At 42.3% G+C, this 22,620-nt stretch overlaps 2 protein-coding genes across 4 annotated transcripts in view; one reads left to right on the forward strand and one right to left on the reverse strand.

Moving 5' to 3' along the window:
- Nucleotides 1-1,113: 1,113 nt before the first annotated feature.
- Nucleotides 1,114-14,882, reverse strand: get4 (guided entry of tail-anchored proteins factor 4). Its single transcript, XM_008437904.3, has 10 exons — nucleotides 14,794-14,882; nucleotides 5,030-5,192; nucleotides 4,119-4,197; nucleotides 3,771-3,852; nucleotides 3,221-3,370; nucleotides 2,522-2,660; nucleotides 2,295-2,435; nucleotides 2,110-2,185; nucleotides 1,919-1,991; nucleotides 1,114-1,838 (listed from the first exon to the last, which is right to left on the reverse strand). The coding sequence occupies exons 1-10, from the start codon at nucleotides 14,846-14,848 to the stop codon at nucleotides 1,747-1,749; spliced, it is 1,050 nt and encodes a 349-aa protein (XP_008436126.1). The 5' UTR covers nucleotides 14,849-14,882; the 3' UTR covers nucleotides 1,114-1,746.
- mrtfab (myocardin related transcription factor Ab) overlaps nucleotides 8,395-22,620 on the forward strand; it is a 51,769-nt gene continuing 37,543 nt past the window's right edge. Inside the window, exons 1-3 of one of the 3 annotated variants that reach the window (XM_008437905.3) lie at nucleotides 8,395-8,651; nucleotides 9,238-9,302; nucleotides 11,574-11,759. In XM_008437905.3, coding sequence (XP_008436127.2) covers nucleotides 11,588-11,759 — 172 coding nt within the window. In that variant the 5' untranslated portion in view covers nucleotides 8,395-8,651; nucleotides 9,238-9,302; nucleotides 11,574-11,587. Of the gene's footprint in view, nucleotides 8,652-9,237; nucleotides 9,303-11,573; nucleotides 11,760-15,906; nucleotides 16,389-22,620 lie in introns of those variants that run through there. The other 2 variants (XM_008437908.3, XM_008437907.3) reach the window with 2 other exon arrangements.

Consider the following 22,620-nt stretch of genomic DNA (forward strand, 5'->3'; position numbering starts at 1 on the left):
GGATGTTTGTTCATTTGTCTGTACCTTTGCAGAGTTCCATGACTCAGCTTTACAGGACCTGTACAGGTTAATAAGCAACCCTACACATGGAAGATCTCAGGATCCTTTACTGTAATAATTCTGGCCCATTGTAGAAATCCTTCACTCTAAAAAGGCCTCAGTCAGATAAATTACCTTCACTTCAGTCTATAGTAGTACAGTTCTAGTCCTTCTTGTAGGCTGTCATTCTGTCCTGGATGGGTTTTTTTGTGCCTGGTTTTTAGGAGAAAAGTTGTTTTTTGGTGTCCTTTGTGAACCAGGCCAGTGGCCAAAGGTTTACACCTCAGAGTGCAGAAACATTAACAATTGCCTGCTGACGATCCTCAACAAGCGCTCTGCTGCCTGTGGCAACCAAATCCGATAGTAAACAAGATAATCCTGGCACTCCAGTTTCTTAGATAAAGTAAGGCTTTCTTCACAGAAACTAAACCAACCCTCCCACTCTTCCTTTTTTTCCCTTGCCCACTTAATGAAGAGAAAATCTGATAGCAATATTCGCAGACATTTTGATGCAAAGTGTTTTTCTGGAAGTTATAACAGACCTTTACCTCAATAGTAAGGTCTTTGAAATTATGACTTCAGCCCACCTAATGGTAGGATCAGCATACAGTACAAATAACACATTATTAAGTTAATGTTCTTTTACTTTGCAAGAGTTGGCTTGCATTTCAACTTTTCATAGCAATCTGCGTTCAGTGCAAACTGAGCCACGCAACCAAAGCTGTGAAGTTGATCCGTCTCCAAACTTTTACCCAGAACTTTGCACCCGTCTTTTTCCGATCCAAACCCCCCAAAAAGAAATATACAACACACGTTTGTGACCAACAAGCCTTTTTAGTGTTTTATTTTACTTGCACTGTTTGACTTTAAACAGTGTGAATCAAACACTGTTTAGATTTGAGGTCTGACCAAAGATTTTGAAAATGACCCAAAGCTCAAACACAGCAGATGGACTCGTAAAACAAGAACTTGGCGCGATTGTGAGTGAAATGATGCAGGCCATAGATAATTCAAGTTGTGACATAATCTCTGGTGTAATGATGAAACTAGAGATGAAACGCTGACACACACAGCGATGGCTATAAGTATGTTTTAATTTACATCTGACAGAAGAGACATAACGGAATACACTTGGAAAAAAAAAAAAAAACAGTCAGCAGCAGCTACACCTTGGCTCCTGATGGAGCTCTCCGAGGCTGACCGACCAAACACTTTGAAATCTGTAGTGAGGCTCACTAAACCCTTACACTGAGCAGGGTTGTTGCACTTGTGACGCAGTCCTCCCCTCCTAGACGCCGATCATTCCAGCCTCCTTGAAGCGGGATGTTACGGGGAGAGGACAGTTTATCTGTGCATCATACACACTTAAAACAGCAAGCAATAGTCCCAAACTACCAAAAACAAAAGATGGTTAAAGATAAAATGTATTCGTACAACAGTTCACCAGGAGGAGAGGTTGCGGTTTGGCCCGCTCGGTCCAGAGGGAGCCGACGGGGGATGTTTTGGCGGAATGATAATTGTTCTGGTTTTGCGGTGAACTGTTTGGGGATGGTGGGACTTTTTGTCAAACAGCCCGCCTCTGAAAACGCAGACCAGCGCCTCGACCAGACCCTGTTAGCTAAGGGGCACTAGGGAGGCAGAATGGTCTTCCCTCTTCTGATTTGTTTTCTCCTTATGTGTTTGTTCTCCTCGTCGTGGTCTGTGGGCTCAGTCCAGTTCTATGGGGCTGCTGTCCTCGTGGGCTTCTTCGGCAACGTCGTCTTCTTCGCCAGAACCCATCAGGCTGTTCAGCAGATTCCCTGCCAGATGGAAACCACTAATCAGCTTCTCCTGCTGTGGTCTCATTGTTTACTGAAAGTACAGACAGTGTTGGACTCACCCAGCAGACCTCCGTACGATGGAGACTGTTTGGGTGGGACTCCAAAGAAAAGCTGTCCTATTCGGTCGAGATACTAGGACAGCCACATGCGCAGAGAAAGAGAAACGAGGAAGGATAAATTGAGATAGTCACTGGTTTCAGAGTGCTTTACCAAAACTTTTAAAAGCGTGCAAGACATTAGATCAACTCACCTCATTATACATGGGGTCCCTTTTCAGGGAAGGTTGATATTGCTCACATAACACTGTGAAAACTGTTAATTTACCCCTGAAGGACAAAACATCTTTAATTATTGGACATCAATATTCTAGTACATTCCAAAACACAGCCTGTGTTTAGCCTTACAAACAAGTAGTATCAAGAGACTTGCTCTCACCCTTCCACTGCCAGCAGCAGAAACCAGATAAAGTTTAGTAGAGGCTGGACGAAGGGAGGGCCCCTCTCTATGGACGGGTGTTTCTCTGTGTATGTGCTGAACACCACGGAAGCACCGTTTTTGTTCTTTAGGCAGAGGAACCTGGAATGGGAAGGCCGACAAGAATGAAAACGGAGGAGCAACCCTCGTGTCTTTGTTTCACAGTGCCGGCGTCACTGGTGACTTACTGAAGGACGGCCTGCACCACAAACATGTCGACTTCGCTGCGGTAGCCTCGCGACGATGAATACTCTACTAGCATCTGAGCGCAGCCCTCCCCATCAGATGAGTGCAGGAAATGATACCGAGACTCGCTGTAGTTTTGTTCTAAACATACAAAGCAAAGGAACGGCACATCGTCATCAGTATAGATAGCAACACGAAATCAAGACCGTTTCAGAACGCTACCAGGGTTTTTTCTCACAAGCCTGGCGGGCCCACCAGGCTTTACTTGCCTCCTCACCAGGCTAACCTTTGTTTGTTTATTTTAAATGCGTTTTTTTTTTTCATAGCTGGGTTTATAGTCGGCACATTGAACTGCACCTACCCATTATCCTCACAAACCATTATTTCCAATTACGATGCCTGCCCTAGCGCCTCTACCACCGGGCATAGCAGGTTTTCTGGGGAAAACCCTGTGTTAAAACTTTGTGTTCAACGTCTTTATAAACATTTGGAGGAGCAAATGACAACACTTTTGTAAGTTGACTTATTGAGGCAGGCTGTGGACAAGACACAAACTTCCTTCCAGGAGCTACTGGTATCACTGTAAGATCTCTGATAAAAACGGCATTTCTACCCTGAGGGAAGACTTTGTTAAGAAACCATCCTACAAATATTTGGGTCACCCCTTTTCTTCACAGTAGCTAAGACAATTAGCCATTTACCTTTCCATAAGATGACAGCAAGCAGCTGGTGGAGTTTTGGATGACCTAACTTGCCAGATCCTCCTGTAGACCATTTCAAGGCTCTGGAAACAAACGCAACTCTCTCTGGAGAGTTTGGGTCCATCAGGCTGAACAGCTTGGCCAGATTTTCTGCATCACAATTCACACACACACACCACACCAGTGAAGACAATTTACAAAAAAAATTAATAAATAAATGGAAACAGAAAGAACTTGCTCTAATTTTATATCATTTACCATTAATATGCGATTTTGTGAATCGGAAATGTGGTAATGGACCTAAAGAAATGAACCATTTCTAATGCCGATTTGAATGCAAGCGACGCACAACTAAAATTCAGTTGAAAGAATTGGCTTTTTAAACATTTTTTTAATCTTTAAGGAATCATTATTTGCAAGCGTATGACTCTCACTCACACGATGAAAAAAGGAGCAAGTAAAAGAATAGACCAAAAGCAGACGGCTCTAAAAATAAATCTCACTAGTCAGCGCATCAAAAATTTGGCAGAGTGATCAATCTGTAACTCACCTAATATTTCATCTTCTACCTTTGTGTCGGACTTCTCCAAAACCTCCAACACCAGCATGGACAGATCAGCTGCACTGTTTTGCTGAAAAGCAATAAAAAAAAACAAGCCACTTCGACTTTTTCACTCGGTTTTCACACAAAGGATCTTATAAATAGGCAGCAGCAATCCACTAACAGAAGCTGAAAAGATGAAACACCAGTGCAACCCATATGCAAATTTACGTGACATACACACAGCGTGAGCCACACTATCGGCTAAATATATGTACATAAAAGAATTTAAAGGAAGTCATCTGTAGCTGCAGCACCATGTTACAAAGACATTTTAGAGCCTTGTGTATTTTGTACCTGGTTGTAGCTGAAGAAAAGAAGAGCCCCATTGTACATCAGCTCTCTGGCTTCAGCGTGTTTTCCCTGTGACATATACCTGATGGAGGACAGGAGTGATAATGTTAAACCATTTCAATCGTTTTAAGCTTTTTGGGTTCTTTTATATATTTGACATAGTACTAAAATTGTAATGCAGCCCATTTCCCCATCTACAGTCAAGTGAGACATCTTTTAGGCAAAGGGTCAAACAAATGAAATAGGGAACCACCAAGTGATAATCATATTAGGCTTCTTACTAATGGCTTTTAAAAAATTGTATTCAACATGACTATATTTTCAGAACTAGTACTACCGGAAATATAATACATTTTTAAATAAAAGCAGACAGTTCTCACAGTCTCACAGTATATAAATATGACCATTAGCTAAGAAAGCAATCTGTATAGAAAACAAACTAAGCATAAACATGTCTAGCATCATGCTTTATAACAGAATGTGGCTACCTAACCTAGCTAATTGCTAACACTACTGCCCACCGTCAACAAATTCCCTTTATGTAATGGCAACAAAAACGTTTTGCCTTTGTATTTTTTGTTGTCTCTATATTATTTCAACTGAAACGCAGAAACAGCTGTCTCATGTTCTTATCTCAGTAGCTTAGCTAACACAACTCTGCTATCCTCAGCCTTCTCAGGCTCGCTTTGCTAAAAAGGTAACCAGCCAATAGCCATAGACCGGCTGAAGACGGAAAAATCGAATGTCCAATTAGGCGCAACAACAAACACTTCTAGGCGGGTCCAACAAGAAATCCAACCAATCGCATGTAAACAGCAGTGAAAAAAGGGTTGACAGCAGAATGATCTGGAACAGATAGGCCTCGAAGCCAACTGACAATTACAAACTGCAGCTAGCACAGAGGCCATACTCACCTAAAAAATAAAGTTCTGTACATTTGGTGAGCTTCATAGTAGTCTCCTTTTTCTACGCTGGCTCGAAGTTTCCCTTCGACTCTCTGGACGCCTCCACGGTTCCTGACGCTGGAGCACCTCAGAGACTCCGGCTCAGCCATGGTCGCACCTCCGCAGCTGCACACTACCGTAGCGTTGACAGACAGACCAAACCCTTTTAACCAACATGACCCTCTTCGTCTGCCGTAGCCGGTGTATTAACAGGGTTTTGAAATTTTATAACCCTTAAAATTGTTTTTCACATGACAGATACTGGATTAAATTACCATTTGAGAAATATTAAGATGGTTCTTATAAAATTCTCACAAATTCCTCCTTTATTCCTTCTCTCGGGACAACATAATAGCTGTGTGAAAAGGATGAAAACGCGAAAAAACACAAAAATATATTGCTTACCAAACTACAATAGTTATTGATAGATTTTTTTTTTTTTACCTCTGGTTCTGTTTCCACAGTGATTATGTAGTTCTCTCTCTGTTTGATAAACGTAAATTATCATTATGTATCGTTTTCTAAAAATAATGTTATTGAGGTTCTCACAATAAATACACATTTGTTAGTAATACAAAATGCAAAGAAACTTGCCTCACTTGGCCCCTCATAATATGAATATTTAATAGAGCAGAAAAAGATACAGCATGTCTCATCCTAAAAACAACAACGTCATCCTATGTCACTATGCCATCCTCTACGTAATTGTAAAATTCAGCCCTGTGGGGTGAAAAATGTCTAGAAGTTGTTTCCATGTCTTATGAAATCGCTTTGCTGTCCTCCTGTATTGTATAAGTTAGGTTTGATTGGTTAATCATTTCTGATTGGTTAATCAATTCTGATTGGTTAATGAGAAATTAACCTATCAGAAACCGTAGCAATACAAAAAAACGTTTTCAATATAGACATTGGGTCTTTGATGACAAGTATGTTTAACATCTGCTTTCAGGTTGTTTTTTAAAAGGAACTTGTAATCTGATAGACTGACCTTCTAGTGAACTGACAGAACTATTACTCTATGGATTATTATTATTATTATTATTATTATTATTATTATTATTATTATTATTATTATTATTATTATTATTATTATTATTATTAATTATCTTCATAAATTTTTATTCTTGTTTCAATTGTTTTTGCCTCCATCTATATTTATTGTTCTTCCTTCATGATTTAACATAAAATCAAGAAAATTATGGACAATCCTCTTTAAGAGATTGTCAGAGCGTCTTCAGTTGGCGGCTTCTTCAAATTTGCTGTAACACAGACTGCTACAGGAGATTTTTCCTGCTCACAGCCACCAATACCTCTTTAATTAATATGAATTACAGGTATATTTAATTTCCCTTTGGGATCAATAAAGTATTTTTGAATTCGAATTGAATTTAAATCATCTGCATTAACACAACACAAAATCTCTCTCTCTCTCTCTCTCTCTCTCTCTCTCTCTCTCTCTCTCTCTCTCTCTCTCTCTCTCTCTCTCTCTCTCTCTAGAAAATAAGTAGATAAGTTACCCAGATATGAATTGTAAGTGATGTTGTCGGAGGGTGTGCTCCAATTACAGGGGGGTCACACTCTTAAGCCTCCCTGGTAAGGTCTATTCTGGGGTCCTGGAGAGGAGGGTCCGTCGGATAGTCGAACCTCGGATTCAGGAAGAGCAGTGTGGCTTTCGTCCTGGTCGTGGAACACTGGACCAGCTCTACAGCCTCAGCAGAGTCCTGGAGGGTGCATGGGAGTTCGCCCAACCAGTCTACGTGTTTTGTGGACTTGGAGAAGGCGTTCGACTGTGTCCCCAGGGGGACCTTGTGGGGGGTTCTCCGGGAGTATGGGGTACCGGGCCCCTTGATACGGACTGTCAGGTCCCTGTATGACCGGTGTCAGAGTCTGGTCCGCATTGCCGGCAGTAAGTCGGGCTCGTTTCCGGTGAGAGTGGGACTCCGGCAAGGCTGCCCTTTGTCACCGGTTCTGTTCATTACTTTTATGGACAGAATTTCTAGGCGCAGCCGAGGTGTTGAGGGGATCCGTTTTGGTGGCCTTAGGATCGCACTTCTGCTTTTTGCGGATGATGTGGTCTTGTTGGCTTCATCGGAACGTGATCTGCAGCTCTCACTGGAGCGGTTCGCACCCGAGTTTGAAGCGGCCGGGATGAGGCTCAGTGCCTCCAAATCCGAGGCCATGGTCTTGAGCCGGAAAAGGGTAGAGTGCCTTCTTCGGGTCAGGGGGGTCGTCCTGCCTCAAGTGGAGGAGTTTAAGTATCTGGGGATCTTGTTCACGAATGAGGGAAGAAGGGAGCGGGAGATCGACAGGCGGATTGGGGCAGCTCTGCCGTGAAACGGGCGCTGTACCGGTCCGTCGTGGTGAAGACAGAGCTGAGTCAAAAATCGAAGCTCTCGATTTACCGGTCGATCTACGTTCCCCACCCTCATCTATCGTCATGAGCTTTGGGTCATGACCAAAAGAACGAGATCACGGATACAAGTGGCCGAAATGGGTTTCCTCCGCAGGGTGGCTGGGCTCTCCCTTAGAGATAGGGTGAGAAGCTCAGTCATTCGGGAGGGACTCAACTGGCTCCTCCACGTCGAGAGGAGCCAGTTGAGGTGGCTCGGGCATCTGGTCAGGATGCCTCCTGGACGCCTCCCTGGTGAGGTGTTTTCCTGGCACGTCCCACCGGGAGGAGGCCTCGGGGAAGACCCAGGACACGCTGGAGGGACTATGTCTCTCGGCTGGGCTGGGAACGCCTTGGGATTCCCCCGGAGGAGCTGGAAGAAGTGGCTGGGGAGAGGGAAGTCTGGGCCTCCATTCTGAAGCTGCTGCCCCCGCGACCCGACCCCGGATGAAGCGAAAGAAAATGGATGGATGGATGGATGGATGGATGGATGGATGGATGGATGGATGGATGGATGGATGGATGTTTTCAACTTTCTCTCAATATTTTGTCTTCTAATATGTTTTTTAAATATTTTTTTTTCTTCCAGTTTTGTGGAGTCTATGCTTATTTGCATCTGACCTCTGATCTTAACAGGACAATTTTATCATCATGAGATTATTGTTCCTGAGTGACACTACAATTATGTTTCTGTTTTTGGAGTACTAATTTGGATAATGATATATGTGATTCAAATGACATTTGGGTATAGTAAAAGTAAATGTTTATCAGCAACAATACTTAATGGAGGTTTGAACTCTGATTTTGGCTTTTAATAATACAATAGATATCAATGATTTCGGATAGGTGCATCTTGCAGTACACTGACTTTGACAGTAGGTGGAGACATACATCGAAAAGTCTCAGTAGATAGTGGTTTGTTTTGCTCTCTGCGCCTCTCCCCCTTTTCCAATTCAAGTTAATCATTGCTCATATTTTATAGAGGAAGTTATTGCGTTCAATTATACACACGCACTGTAATATCTCTCGTGGCTATAAAGCTGAAGTAAAGCCGTGGGAACGATGCTGTGAAGGAAGTGGGCCGTCGCGTCCCACGCAGAGGAGGGTTTTCCGGTTAAAGTTTCCTTTGTGATTCGGAAGTAGCTCTGTGATGCTGATGCTGTTTACCCTCACACTCAGCGCAGAAGTGGCAAATATGATAAAGTAAGCGTCCATATAAATGTTGTATGTCGACTGTTCGGGTGGCTCGCTTGTTGGGTAGGACGAGGGAAGATGCAGTTGAGGGTCAGCATGTTAACTCTCGGTTAGCGGGGATGTCTGTCTGCCATGGTGCGCTAGCTAGCTTGCTAACTCGGGGTGTCTGTGTTCAGTCGCGAGCTCATAGCGATTCAGACATAGCTGTTTCTGCTATTGGAAGAAATTGTGAGCCATTATGATGTTCGCGTGCAGCTTGATTTTATTGTATTTCTGGCGTGTTTGGGTGAATTTCCATCCAGACAGGCTAACAATAGCTTAGCCTGTGTATGTATGTGTATGTGTGTTTTGGTCAGTGACAGCTGACATATGTGCTGAGGCCTCCTGAAGCGTGAATTCCTCCTACAGCAGTTGTCACGGTTCTTTTTTTTAAAGACACTCTTAAGCACACAGGGAGCTTTTCTCTGCACAGCATGGCCTCCCTGCTCCTAATCCCGCAGCACACCCCGCAGTGTGCTCTGACGGGAAATAATGATAAAAATAAAAAAGACCTCAACACAATATTTAATACCATCCTCTCTGGTATTTTTTCCAGCTGATTGCACGGATGCCTCGTCCTGCTGAAATGGAGAAGCCCCTCTTGAACCTTCTGTAAGGCAGGTAAGCAGCAAAGTCTGATCTGTTGATCTGTTTCACATCCTGCACCTGGAAAAGCTGTTGTAATTCGTGGGATCGGGTTTCCTGTGTTTCACATTCAAAGAACCAAAGCGGTCAGCAGGGGCGCAACTATGTGCAGTCTGAGGTGTATCACATTATTCACACATGCACAAACAGCTGTTAAATGCAGGAAATACTAGAAATGATGTTTCCGCCCTCTCTTTGGCTCCCCTATAATGCCTCTTTTTACACCACTGACTGTCAGGACCTTGGGTTTTTTTCTTTCTTCTTCTCCATTCTGCCAGTGTGATTGTGATGCATTTCAGAGAGGCTAGTGTGGGTGTGTGCGGAGAGGAATGTGAGTGTCTTTCTTCAGTGCTTTGCAGCAGAGCGTGTTCAAACAGCAGCCATCTGTTGGGGGGAATCAGGATGAGGCAACCTGATGTTACACCGAGCCTCTCTTAACAGATCACCTTAAATGAAATGAATTCAATAAAAGCCTCTAACTTGATATGGCAGTTGAAAATTATAAGGGGAAAAAACCCGCATCGTTTGGAATTTGGATAACCGACATATTTGCGTGCCATCACACGTCGCCTGTGTAAACCGAGTGAAACATTTTATCTGAGACCAATCTGCAACCTCAAAACTGCTTGCTATTATGTCTCATTTTGAACCTTGGCGACATTTACCGGCTGTCCTGTTTGTTCATCTCCCACACTTGTTGCACGTATTGGTGTGAGATAGAAGCTCCTGCTAACAAACAGTGTTGGCGTTTGATGCCGCCACCACCGTGTTTCACACTGTGTTCCAGAAATGTGTTTGGAGCATTTCGTCAGACCAAACACCTCCTTTCAGGTGTTTTTTCTGTCTTCTTCCTGGTCAATCTGCTAATATGACACTCTTATGGTTTGTGTTCCCTTCACTTTCTTCCTGGACTCTCTTGTGGGCTGCATTTACTAACTAATCACTAGATTTTATTATAAATTGTTGTCATAATTGACGCTGCGGGGAGGAACGTTCTCTGGTTGCGGTCAGGCCTGTCACCATAACAAATGTTGCTAGGTGATTTAAGTTATTACAATAAACCCCAATGTTGTTGTTTAGAGACCATATTCAAGTGTTCAGGTCAATGACTGATAACCTCATAATTCACAAGGAACGCACTTTTTTTCTCTTCCGATATCAATCCCCGCAGCGTCACTGCTCTTCGAAGATATGAATTATGACAACAATTTATAATAATTTCTAGTGATTAGTTAGTAAATGCAGCCCACAAGAAAGTCCAAGAAGAGAGTGATGCAGAAAAACAGCTGAATTGACTTGATTGTTTCTTTTTTTAAAAACGTAGATATAAATGTACTGAATTACAGATGTATTTGATAACTCTGCACCACTACAACACACTTAACTACACAAATGGCTTCACAAGCTTGGTCAAACATGTAAAAACAGCTTTAATTTGTATAGTCAGCGATATTAAGAGTATAACAGCCAATGTAAAATAGATAATTTAAAAATAAGTTATAATTGTCAAGAGTGATTGTTTGGAAATGTCACAGAAGCTACTAGCAGCTTGCAGACAGACATTTATAACTGTCTTTTAAACTGTCTCCCCGCAGCTCTCAGTCTTCCTCTTCCCCTCGTTGTTTTTCAGGGAGAGCGCATCATAGGTATTCTGTTTCCAGGAATTGTACTGTGTGCCAATCATTTTTCTGCTGAAGTCTTTTCTCTAATGGAAACAAACAAAAAAAAATCCCTTTATTTGCTTGCTGAGACAAACGGATGTTTCAGATTGTTTTGATACGTTTAAACTTCTGACTTGCTGATCCAGCAGAGCTTTGATTAAAAACTACAGCTGTTTTGTAGGAGTTTGTATGAAAGAATGGAACAGCTGGTGCTAAAGAGGTTACACCCAGAGATGCACAATGTACGAGTTCTCAGATTCCTGGACATGTCTGGATGCCTTTTGCTTGATAAGCATCATTGTTACTGTTGGATATGATCCGGTCTTGATCAGAACTTACTTTACAAACTGCATCTTTAAATAAAAAATGTGTTATTAGTATTGCCTACCCTTATTCTAAGTCTTTTGACCTTTCTTTTTTTTTCTTTAAAAAAAAAAAATATATATATATATATATATTAGAACTAAACACACACCCTTCAGAGGTTTATCTGTGCCAGTATTTAGCTGAGATTCATTTTTAGTTTTGGTCATCAGCCGGTTTCTCGGTGTGTGTCTAATCGTTTAAAATTTTTGTTTTATTCCAGTTTTTCCTGTGACTATGGCAACACTTGACCCCCTCCAGGGCGCTGACCCCAATGCTGGAACCATGGAGGTTCCAGGGAAGTCGGGCTCGGCCCTGAGTCCTCAGAGCGAAGCGGTGACCAATGAGCTTCAGGAACTCTCTCTTCAGCCGGCTCCAAATCTGCTGCCGATACAGGAACGCAAGAACGGTGAGTGTGAATTGTTTTTCATCTTGATTTTTCTTTTCATTTAGCTAAAAATGTCTCATTTTGGGAGTCTGGGCTTTTGAACTTTGAACTGTGAAGTCTTGCAGACTGGGCCAAGAGTCATTCTAGATTTGTGATGGGCAATGTGTTAAATCTGCAGTGTGTAATTTCTATTTGTTGAAGCTGTCACTATGTCATGACAATATAATATGAGACAGATAATCTGTGAAAAATTCAAGCTTCTCTGCCTTCTACCAGTGCTAAATAGAAATAACCAATCAGAGGCAGGAGGAGGGGCTTAACGCTGTCAGTCATGCTCATTTGGGTGTCTGTCGTGTATGCTAATGCCAGTTAGCATTCCCACCAAAGACAGCGGATAAATAGCTTTCCTGTAAAGTGAGTTGTTTCTCTGCCATTAGCACATTTAGCAGCACATTCATGAGCATGATTGACAGCACTAGGCCCCTCCTCCTGCCTCTGATTGGTTGTTTTTGCATTTTTTTTCAAATGTAAATAACAGCAAAAGGACAATGTGTATGAATTTCCAAAACAGTTGATTATTGTAATTTATTTTCAAATACTTATTATCATTTTTGTCGCGAACACAATAAATGCCACAAATGACCATTCTGAAACTTCTTCCTTCTCTATTCTGGATAACTTTTGTGCTGCTGGGATGAACTGAGTGACAATTTCCTTCTGACCTGGAACCTTCTAGACTTCTATCAATGGCTCTACTGTGTTGTGTATATTTGCATGTTTGTGGCTGCAGAGCTGTTCCCAACCTGATCACACCCACAATTATCCTGGGAGTGATTGAGAACAAGATTGTAAGTAGGCAGACTTTAGCTTGTTACGTTTCACGAAGATTCAACATGTGTTCTGTCATTGGAAAGGTAGATTTTCCAGGCCAACTTTTTTTCCTGTAGAGATAATGACTTTTAGAGGGTGCGCTATATTAGAAAACCTACTGAACGGCAGTAGTTCAAGCTGCATGCCTGTGTGTGTTATTTTGATAGTGAAAGGATTTCCTCACCTCAGAGACTAAAGACCGGTAAAACAAAAGGGAGTGAAACTGGAGGTGTGTGTGCATTGAAGTCCTCAGAAGAAGGGAGCGAAGCAGCTTCTGTACCTAATTGGCTTGCTCCTGTGTGCCGACCTCCTGCTGCAGCAGATTAATGGCCGCTGTGTGTTTGCTCGCTGGACTCGGCGCTCTGTGGGCCTGCTTTGTGCCTGGAGATAACTAAGTTTTGAGGCTACACACCAGACTCTCACAGTGACTTGCTTCCTTTGGTCTGAGTCGTACCGGGTTAGATTAGTCAGCTCTATTAATTGATTCACATTGGAACATTGAAGCCAAATTTGGCTGAAGTTTGATGACTTTTAAAGTTTTTAAGTCTGTACCCAAGACAAATTTCCTTCGGGACAATAAACTTCATCTTATCGTCTTCTCTTAGTGGATTAGTGGATTAAATTGAAACCTGTTTCCATTTGAACTGCTTGTATTGAAGTTGTGCCATTTGATTTAGCTCATCTATTGACTTATTTTTCTTGCAAAGTTGTTTGAAAAGCTTCAAATTAGCAGCAAACTCTTAGATCAGAACATTAAAGTTCTAGATAGGCTTCCATTCTATCCTTAATGCATCCTTTTCTTGTTTGCGTTTCTTACAGGCATTTATTTACTTATGCAGATAAGATTTCTCTGCCTTGTTTTTCTGTTTTCACTCTTTCCTACTGTGTGGAGAGCCTAAGAAACCGGCTTTTGAGACATCCTGGTCATCTTATGAAATTTTGTTTATTTTTGAATAATCATTTAAAAAAATTATTTGGGGTGGGACTTAGACATGTTGATTTTAATAAATTCAACTATTAAAATCTATTTAAATACATTTTTGGTCAGTGAATTGCTTTTTTTAATGTACAAAAGGATCTGGCCAGAACCTTTTTGTTCCCACGTTTCTGATGCGCCTGTAAATCAGACGCACAAGCGACATTTGCAAACAGCAATGGAGGACAAAGCTGCTTTTAATGCAAAGAAAATTTACTTACTCATTTTATTTAGACATTTTTGGACATTTTTAACTGGCCCACTGTGATTGTGTGTTTTAATTATTATTATTATTATTATTTCTTGCTCATGCAGTTGTTTAGTCACCTTATAGGTCCTACAGTTTCTTCTGTAGTTTGATCTGTGGTAGAATTGAAGACACCAATTTCTGTACAGGGAAAACTCAGAGATCCTGGTACAAGTAACCAGTAGCTCCTTCAGTGTTTCCAGTTTGGTGTCCTTAGTGTAGTGAGATCTTTCTTTCTGCCACAGAGTCTCAGTCTCATCCCACTGCATAAGCAGAGCGCTCCAAAGATTGATTCTGGGGTTGATGTGTAATTCGACTACAGGCACTCCCACATCTTTGCATTATACAAGAGTATCTGCGCTGGCTTCTTGTTGTTTCAGCCTGCAGTCGTACTCATTTGGGTTCCAGTTGATTACATGACGAGTATTAGCAGTGCTGTTCTCACAATTCGGAAAGATCCCAGGCTGTAGCTACTTGTTGTTAGATCGTATTTTCCTCACAGAGACAAAGATATGTTCTCCGTTGGCCTTGGGCCACCACTCCCAGGTTTAAACAACCAATTGTGTCGTCTGACTATTCCTGGCACTTTACTCCACCACTCAGGAGCAGACAAGTTGATGCGGGCATTCCTGCAGCTAATTCAGTGAGAAGATGCTACTGCTCAGTGTGCGGGGCCGTTTTCTCGGAAAGCACAAGCATTTCTGGGCTGTCAAGCAGTTGCTTGTAAATGCTTTTACACTCCTTAAGCATCTTGACATTTTGTCGTGTCACAGTCGCAAACTGTATCGTGTTTTACTAGAATTTCATTTGACAGAGCAAAGTGAAGTAATGCATAAACGTGAGGCAAAAGTAAACATGACATGTGACTTTCATGAAGTTCTGCAAATTCAAATTTTAAGTGTAACATGCATTATTGCCCGTCAATAAACTCTTTCAGAAGTTTTAGAATTAATATAGTTCACCTGGGTGTCTGTTGGTCGCAGTTCTAACAAACCTCAGAAGTTTGTTAGAGAACATTGGTAGATAAACGGCAGCATGAAGACCAGGCAGGCGAAGCGAACGGGTCCGAGATTCAGCTAGAAAGCTGGGCAGGGTGATGACTGAGTCAGGAATACGATCCCGTTATGATCCATGGAAAAGACGGTTTGAACTTTCCCAGAAAGCCTAATTTTCAACTCCTTGTTGCCATGGTTATGCATCATAACAACTGTTTGAAAGTTAAAAAAAAAACAGTGAGGGCATAAACCCTTCCAGCTGCACAGCATCCAAAACCAGAGGGAATAATTGTCCAAAGGTGCAGTGCCACAACCAAAAGGGGAAAAAAAAAAGAAACGAGAACAAATCAGAACTAGCATAACAAAGCTCCTCCAACATGCAGCCACCAAACACCAACATGCTATCTAGACTCCTTGGCAAGGCTTGAAACCACCCAACCTGTCTGAGCTATTTTGCAAAGAGGAACTGGCAAAAAATTCAGTTATTGAATGCACAAAGCTATTAGAGACGCATCAACTCCACACATAGTAAAACACATTGAAATTCATAATTTTAATGTGAAAAGGCTCACTTGCACAAAGTACCGTATGTATACTTTTCTGCCGTAAAACTCGACACCCAGCTCACATATAAAAGCTCCTCAAAGCCTTATCTTTGACATCAGATTAAGCAGTTTGTTTACTCCAGCAGATTCTTTCCTCAGTAATGGGTGAGTTAGCAGAGATTTATTATCAACCAGACATGCGTCTCTGTGTGTGCGTGTGTGTGTGGGTGTGTGTGTATACACGGAAGAAGATTTCTTTTCAGAATGAGACACAGATGTGAAGGCCGACGTTAACATGCTGTGTCTGCGAAGCTTTTTATGTTTCCTGTTCTCTGGGCTCCAAACCTGCCTCTGAAGCTCTCTGCAGCAAACGATCGTGGTCGGGACATGTTAATGTGGCTGAGATGGTTCAGAACGCCGAGCTGGAAAAGCTGATCAGAGTGTAGGAGTGCAGGCTGTAGCAGCTCCGGCAGCAGGAGGAGTGAGAGGAGGAGGATGGGGAAGTTGAAGGAAGGGGGAGGTCATCTCTGAAATGGCAGTATTGCATAACTTGAAGGGAACAGAAGGAAAGCGAAGAAAACTGGAAAGCAAGTAAATGAGGTGGTGTTACTTGGACTTTGCATCAGTTTACTTTAGTTCTTTCTTTCTTTTTGTTATTACTGGAGCTTCAACCAGCCTCCAAGAGCAAAAAATAGGAAACAACGAAAGGCTAGGGCTGAAGGTTGAACCTTGTTGTTACCTAAGAAACTTTAAGGCGCCGCCAACACAGACCCACACACGCCCTCTCTGCCGGGACATGCTCACACTTGCAGACGCAGTCCAGAGAGGAAAGCGTGAGGTGCGCACCTACCTGTGGAATACCAGCTAGAGGCTGCAGGAAAACACTTGGACTACTCTCTCGCTGGATGGTGTTGAGCACTCCGTCTGCTGTCACTGGGGACCATGCAGCACTAGTCTGGTCAGAAGGCGCAGAGATTCTCTTCGGCATGGTGCAGAGGGACATGACCATCCAGTCAGGTAAAGCCTGTTCAGCTACACTTGGTTCAAGGCTGCAAGTGGATTTTGTTCTTTCTTACACAATCAGAGCGTTTGGTTGCAACAAACTCCATCCGGGATGCATTTTTATATACACATCTGACTTAAATCTTCTGTAAAAATGTTCCATCTGGGTTCCCACTGAAGTTTTGAAGGGAAGCTAAAAAAAAATCAAGATCTGCACACTTGTAAAATAAATTGGTCTCCTCAGGGCAAAGGAAACAGGTAAGGCTGGCATGCCAACTTTTCAGGGTCTCTTTAAAGCAGAACTTGGTTGATGAGGTTGCTGGCAAGATGCAATGCGAATGGAGAAGTTCTATGAAGGTCTCTGTTCATTCGCAGTAGCTGTCAACTTGGATCTCTGGATTGGGACGACTGAGCCGCTCACAGACAGGTGACGGAGTTGGAGGTGAACTAGAGACGCTCTAGGATAAACACCAAAGCTTGGGTGGGAAAGTAGGTTATAGGCGTCAGCGACTCTGCTCCAGATTGAAGTAGAAATGACCCACTCTTTGCAGTCAGAACAGATTGTCCCAGAATCTCATGACAGCCTCTGAGCCATAGAAAAGGGCAGCTTCTGCACAAAGCAAGAACCCTGTTTGTTTGGTTATGTCTCAAACATGACCGCAACAGATGAGCTCACCAACTATTATACTGGTCGAACAAGTAGCAGACACTTGTTTTTCTGGAGCGCACAAAAGGTCAGCTTCAAATTATCAGAAATCTCCAGAAAAGGGCTGTTATAATAACAATCATGCAAAGCTAATAAGTTTTCTTTAAATTTCTTTAGTCACCATTTAACAGAGATTGTCAGTCTGAACATAGCATCACCAGGCTGAAATATGGTGGTGGTTGCATCATGCTGAGGAGATTATTTATTTTAAGGAAGCAGGTTAGAGGCAGAGGTCGCGCTAGACTGTTTTGTTCTCCGTCATTTTGACTGACAGGATAAAAAAAAATTGGTCATGTTCTATTTTTACCCGTCAAATTATAATTATAATAACATCGGCTATTTAGCCGCATTTTTATGTGGTTTAGTTGATATTCACCTGATTGAACCGTTAGTCCAGATCCCATCACACGTAAAGCAGATAAATGCATCTAACTTTTTCTCCATAGTGACAAAAACCACTGACTATGGCCCCAATAACTTATAATACATTTAATTAAACGACTCCACTTAAATTACCAGCACTTCACCTGCTGGGGTCTGAACGCACAGCTTCACAAATTCCTCCTGGTCGCATCTGCAGAGAAATCTGCACTGGTTCATCGGGCAGTTGGATCTGCCTGATCCAAACCGATCCATTGAACTTTTTTTTTTTTCTTTACCCTGTGTAGCGCTTTTACAAGGATTAAAATTTTTTTGTTGCGTGGTTTCACTTTCCTGAAACAGATAGATGTTATGTCTGCCGCGCTTCTGAGCGCCGCTCTCCTGGGTGTGGGACGGTAACGTCTTTAGCTTCATTTGTTAAATCCGCAGGGTGAGTTAAGTTAATTCTTTGCAGCGGCAGAGCCGCGTCCACTTTGGTTGTGCAGCCGCAGTGCACTGCGCATGTTACGATCTAATTAACTTGTGCACCTTTATTTATTTCCTCAAGATAAACTGCCAGCTCCTCTGTTTAGACTATAAATGGGTTCAACTTTGCATTCTCTTTAGTTTTCTCTGTTCTGTATGTAATGGAGACTGAAATTAAATGCACCGTTTCTACCAAAGATTTGAACGGGCTTCCTAATGTTCCAAAGCATCTGGTCCATAACTCTTCAACATGCTGCCAGCTCCCGGTCAGAAAGACGCATTTAGTTCAGTGTCCATGAGATGATATTCAGAAAGGATTCTTTTATTGATTGATTTTAGTTGCCTCTGCGATTAACTCTTTGCATAAAGTCTCTCATGTCCTCGCATGAGGGTATTAATTATAACCTGTCAAATGACCAATGGGCTTTAAATTTTTCTGTTGTTTAAAAAAATAACCGGTCAATATGGAAAATATTCCGTTAATGCAACCTCTGGTTAGAGGTGACGGTAAGGTGGCTGAAGCTAAATAAAAGACAGTTCTAGAGGGAGACAGGGAGGCAAAGTGCCAGAACCAGTTCTGATGGTCACAGTTGCATGACGGAAATGTCATTTTGTTGTCAGCCTCATGTTGTCTGCCCCTTCTTGCCACAGTCTCCATCACGGACTTCTCACTCCCTCTCACTTTGCAAAACTGTTGTATTATTGGTCAGAATTTTGTTTATGCAGAAAATGGCACAAAACTACTCCACTTCCAGAGACCAATTGTCGGAGGCCCGGTGGAAGTATTAAAGACCTGTTATTACTGCTGTTTTTACTATTTCTTGTAAACCAAACATTTGACAAAACACCATGACGAACAATAGGAGCGTTTTACAGAAGCTTGGCTCTGTGTGTCTTGTGGACCTTGATAGTTGTGTTGAAAAACAAAATGGCTTGCAGCCACGTGGCCACATGTTGACAACTCGACTTTCTCCGACCATGCTTGCCCCCTGCTTTACGGGCATGACTTCAACCAATTTTTTTACCAGTCTAACCCTGTCTAAATTTGTCTTCATTTGAAGATCCTCTGCGGACCCCTCCCTGTTCTTTGTAACCACTTCAAGGGTAGCACAAGCCGAACCATGCAGGGTATTGCAAGAGATGTGAATTTCAGAAGAATGTATTTGTTGTTTGGCCTGTGGATTCCTCCTCTGACAACATCTCAACCAATCTGCGACGAGACCCTGGTAGTTGTCAAGATGGGAGCTGCAAATCAATAATTTCCTGGTCAAACCTTTTTTATCAATAGTGACAGAAGAGCATATGTCATTATCAACTGGGACAGAGCAGTGCACAACAAACATACCGAGAGATTTGGGGGAAATAGGTCATCTAAAGACACACGCATAGAGGAGCGTTGACCACAGCTCCTGTGTGCTCATAGCCCGACCCAATTCCTTCCCCGTGTTCACTGCCACATAGTGAGGAACACACTGCCAAGGGAGACGCACCCAATTTGCCTAGACCCAAACTGGCTAGAGTGAGACTTGTAAATGTAGAAGGAGCGTTGGAGGCTTCAGAAGAAGTAAGATCTCGGCATGGGTCTTGTCTTCCAACATCTCTAAACTCAAAACATATTCATATGTTGGATTGGTCCACTATTTTCCAAAGGGGATTTGGGAAACGTCAGTTTCTAAACGTGCAAAGTTAGTGGCGACAATCCCTGTAATGCTGTTATTACTTAAAAAAAAAAGTTGCATACAAATGCACACCAGTTATGCTCCACTTTCTCATAGAAATCAATTAAAATGCATAAAATTTTCGGGCTGTAAGCAAAAGCAGATCCAGATAATCTCTCCATCCTTAGTCTACGCAATGTCAAAAGCCTTGCTCTATCTGATTCACTTCTGGCTGGTAGGTGGCAGAAACGATCCGTTTGCTGTCACAAATTAAACGTGCCGTCATGTTGAAGACCAAAGGGTCTGCAGCTCTGGCCGTTGGGCGCCTTCTGGAGGTACGTTGGCTCAACATGCAGCCTGGCATCAGCCAGCTCAACCCAGCAGTGATTCAGGGAGCTGACGGCGCTGTTATGTAACCGACTGGAAGGCTGCCAGCAACAGAGGCCCCAAAGCACTCCATCAGGCTGAGAGTAGGAGGGTAGGAAAGGGGCAAAAGGGAGATTGAGAGATGGCAAGAAAGAGTGCTAATAAAGATGGAGAGGATGGAGAAATTAGTGTTTAATTAGATAAGGGACAGAAATGTAAAAACAATAGCAAGTGTTGAAAGAAAGGAGGACGGAAAGCAGGAAGGAAGGAGGTATTTAAGTCAAAGTAAACACAGTCTAACATAAAATTCTTGCAGCAACAGCTTGCTCTGAAAGCAGCCCACTAAGTTATAGTATGTACAGCATAACGTTGAATTGGACGTCCCAAGCATTACATCAGAGCCAGGAAATGAATAACAGGAGTCAGAATTACTTCTTTGTGGACGAATGGAACTGACTATCCATTACACACACAGACAGATGTATTTATGTTACTAATCTGTGTAGGAAGGTGTGCTTCATGCTACACCATCATGACTGATCAGCACTCACACGCACACACTTCACACCTCATGTCTCTCTCAGGACCTCAACATGCGCTTGCTTGGATTTGGTTGCCTTCCCGTTTTCACAGTACGTACTGACAGCACGGTATTTTCTGCAAGCACCGACACACTCCGCGACTTTGATTAGCGATCAAGTAAAATCCTGTTGGATAATAATGAGAAGTCGGGGGAGCCCAAACAGAGCAGCCTCGCTCAGATTGCTTGCCTTAAGCCAAAAAAAAAAAAGAAAAAAAGAAATGCTTTATCAGCTCCGCGAAGTCTGCTCGTAGCAATGGGAACACGACGCCCGCACACCCACAGGTACAAGCCCACTCATGTTGCGTGTTCTGTATTTTCCAGCATGCCTTGCAGTTGTGAAATGCAGCCTTTTGAGCAGGCAGGACCAAGAAGAAAAGCACCACTGATGAGCATTTTTTTTCTTGGAAAAAGGACATCAAAAAATGCGAACATGCAGAAATAAACAGGAGTGCTGTAAATATTGCTGTTACTGTTTGGATTTTGTATAAGCAGTAGAAGTCACATACTTTTAGGTACTTATATTGAATGATTAAAAAAGCTATTAAGACACCGCATTAGATGTTCAGTTCTTACAAATAGTCCTGTTATAATAAATTTTGCTGTAACTTAGTAATTATTGCGGCAAACGATATCGTTGTTTTGGGTGCATTTTTAAGTAATTTATCGATAGTGGTTTAATTCCAATTTGCCCTCTCAGAGAGCGATAAACTTAAATTAGTTGAACACTGGAACTGGGAGACATTGTAAATATCCACAATAAAACATCACAACCAAAAACGATAAATAAAATGGAAACAAAAACCACACACTTTAGAAACAATAAATAAAGTGGATTATAATTTCTCTAAAAAAATATTAATCATCAGAGTTTGATGATCATCTTAATGTTATCATTAAGATGCTCATACATTAAGATGAGCTGTTTGAGTTCATCTTAATGTATCGTGATTACTGCAATTACTTACTGTGACAGGCTTACTCAAAATAAGTTCTTCCCCTTTTTTTCTTTTTGTTCTGTTTAGAAAAGAAAATTGTTAATTTATTGAAAACACCAAGAAATCATCTCTTGTTCTTTGCGCACGCACGCACGCACGCGCACGCACGCGCACGCACGCGCACGCACGCGCACGCACGCACGCGCACGCACATATATAATATAAATAAAAAGCTAAGTACACACCACCCCTTGATAATCAGTGTTGCTCCTTTGGCTGAAGCACCAGACTAAAGGATCTGTGCTTTGACTAGGCCTTGGACTTGATTCTTCTTCTTGCACAATGTCCATGAAAGCTGAAGTTGTACAGTCAGTCTCATTCTGACTTTCACACTAACACCAGGAACAGTCTGCTGCCTCTTCTATGCTGACATTTTTGGTGTTTTGTAGCATCTTGCTCTCTTGGGACTTGCTTGAATGACCAGACCTGGACATGTTGGCAGTTTTGAATGTCATGTTTTATTTGGTGACTAATATGTGGGGGAAAACACTCCAAGCTCAATGTTAGGTAGGGTACAAACAAAAGCCCTGATAAACTTCTTAGACTCCACGGCATGAACTGTTTGAAAAACTGGAGATGTTAACAAATCTGTTGGGGAAAAAAAACTGATGAGTCAAAAAGACCAAATCAGCAGAAAAACGACCACCAGACACAACACCAAACAATGAACATGTTTAGACCAATGTCTAAACAAGTGTCTTCCTCTTCAAACTGTCTGCTTCTTAAATACATGAATGACGGTTTCAGTTGGTACACTCACGCCGACTGGTTCAGTCACAACGTCCCTCCGTCACAGGTGCATATCCGCTGCTGTGGGGAACACTTTTACACAAACAGGATACGTTACCTCAGGCTGGTTTGATTTTTGCCTCATCTCTCATCCTCTGTTTGTTCTGAATAATAGAAGAACCATTAGCTTGTGAGTCACCTGCCAACCAACAGCAAGTGTTGCACATTTACCACTGGCGGACGAAAGTCGCAGAGTTTGCTCCGAACCAAAGAGACTCCTGTTTCATATCGGTGACTCAAGACACAAGACATGAGCTCGGTGTTCACAACGGCAGCAGCTAAACCTGAAACTGCAGGCTCGACT

Source organism: Poecilia reticulata, chromosome 19 (assembly GCF_904066995.2).
Source record: "Poecilia reticulata chromosome 19, P_reticulata-male-v2, whole genome shotgun sequence".
NCBI classification, from domain to species: Eukaryota; Metazoa; Chordata; class Actinopteri; order Cyprinodontiformes; family Poeciliidae; genus Poecilia; species Poecilia reticulata.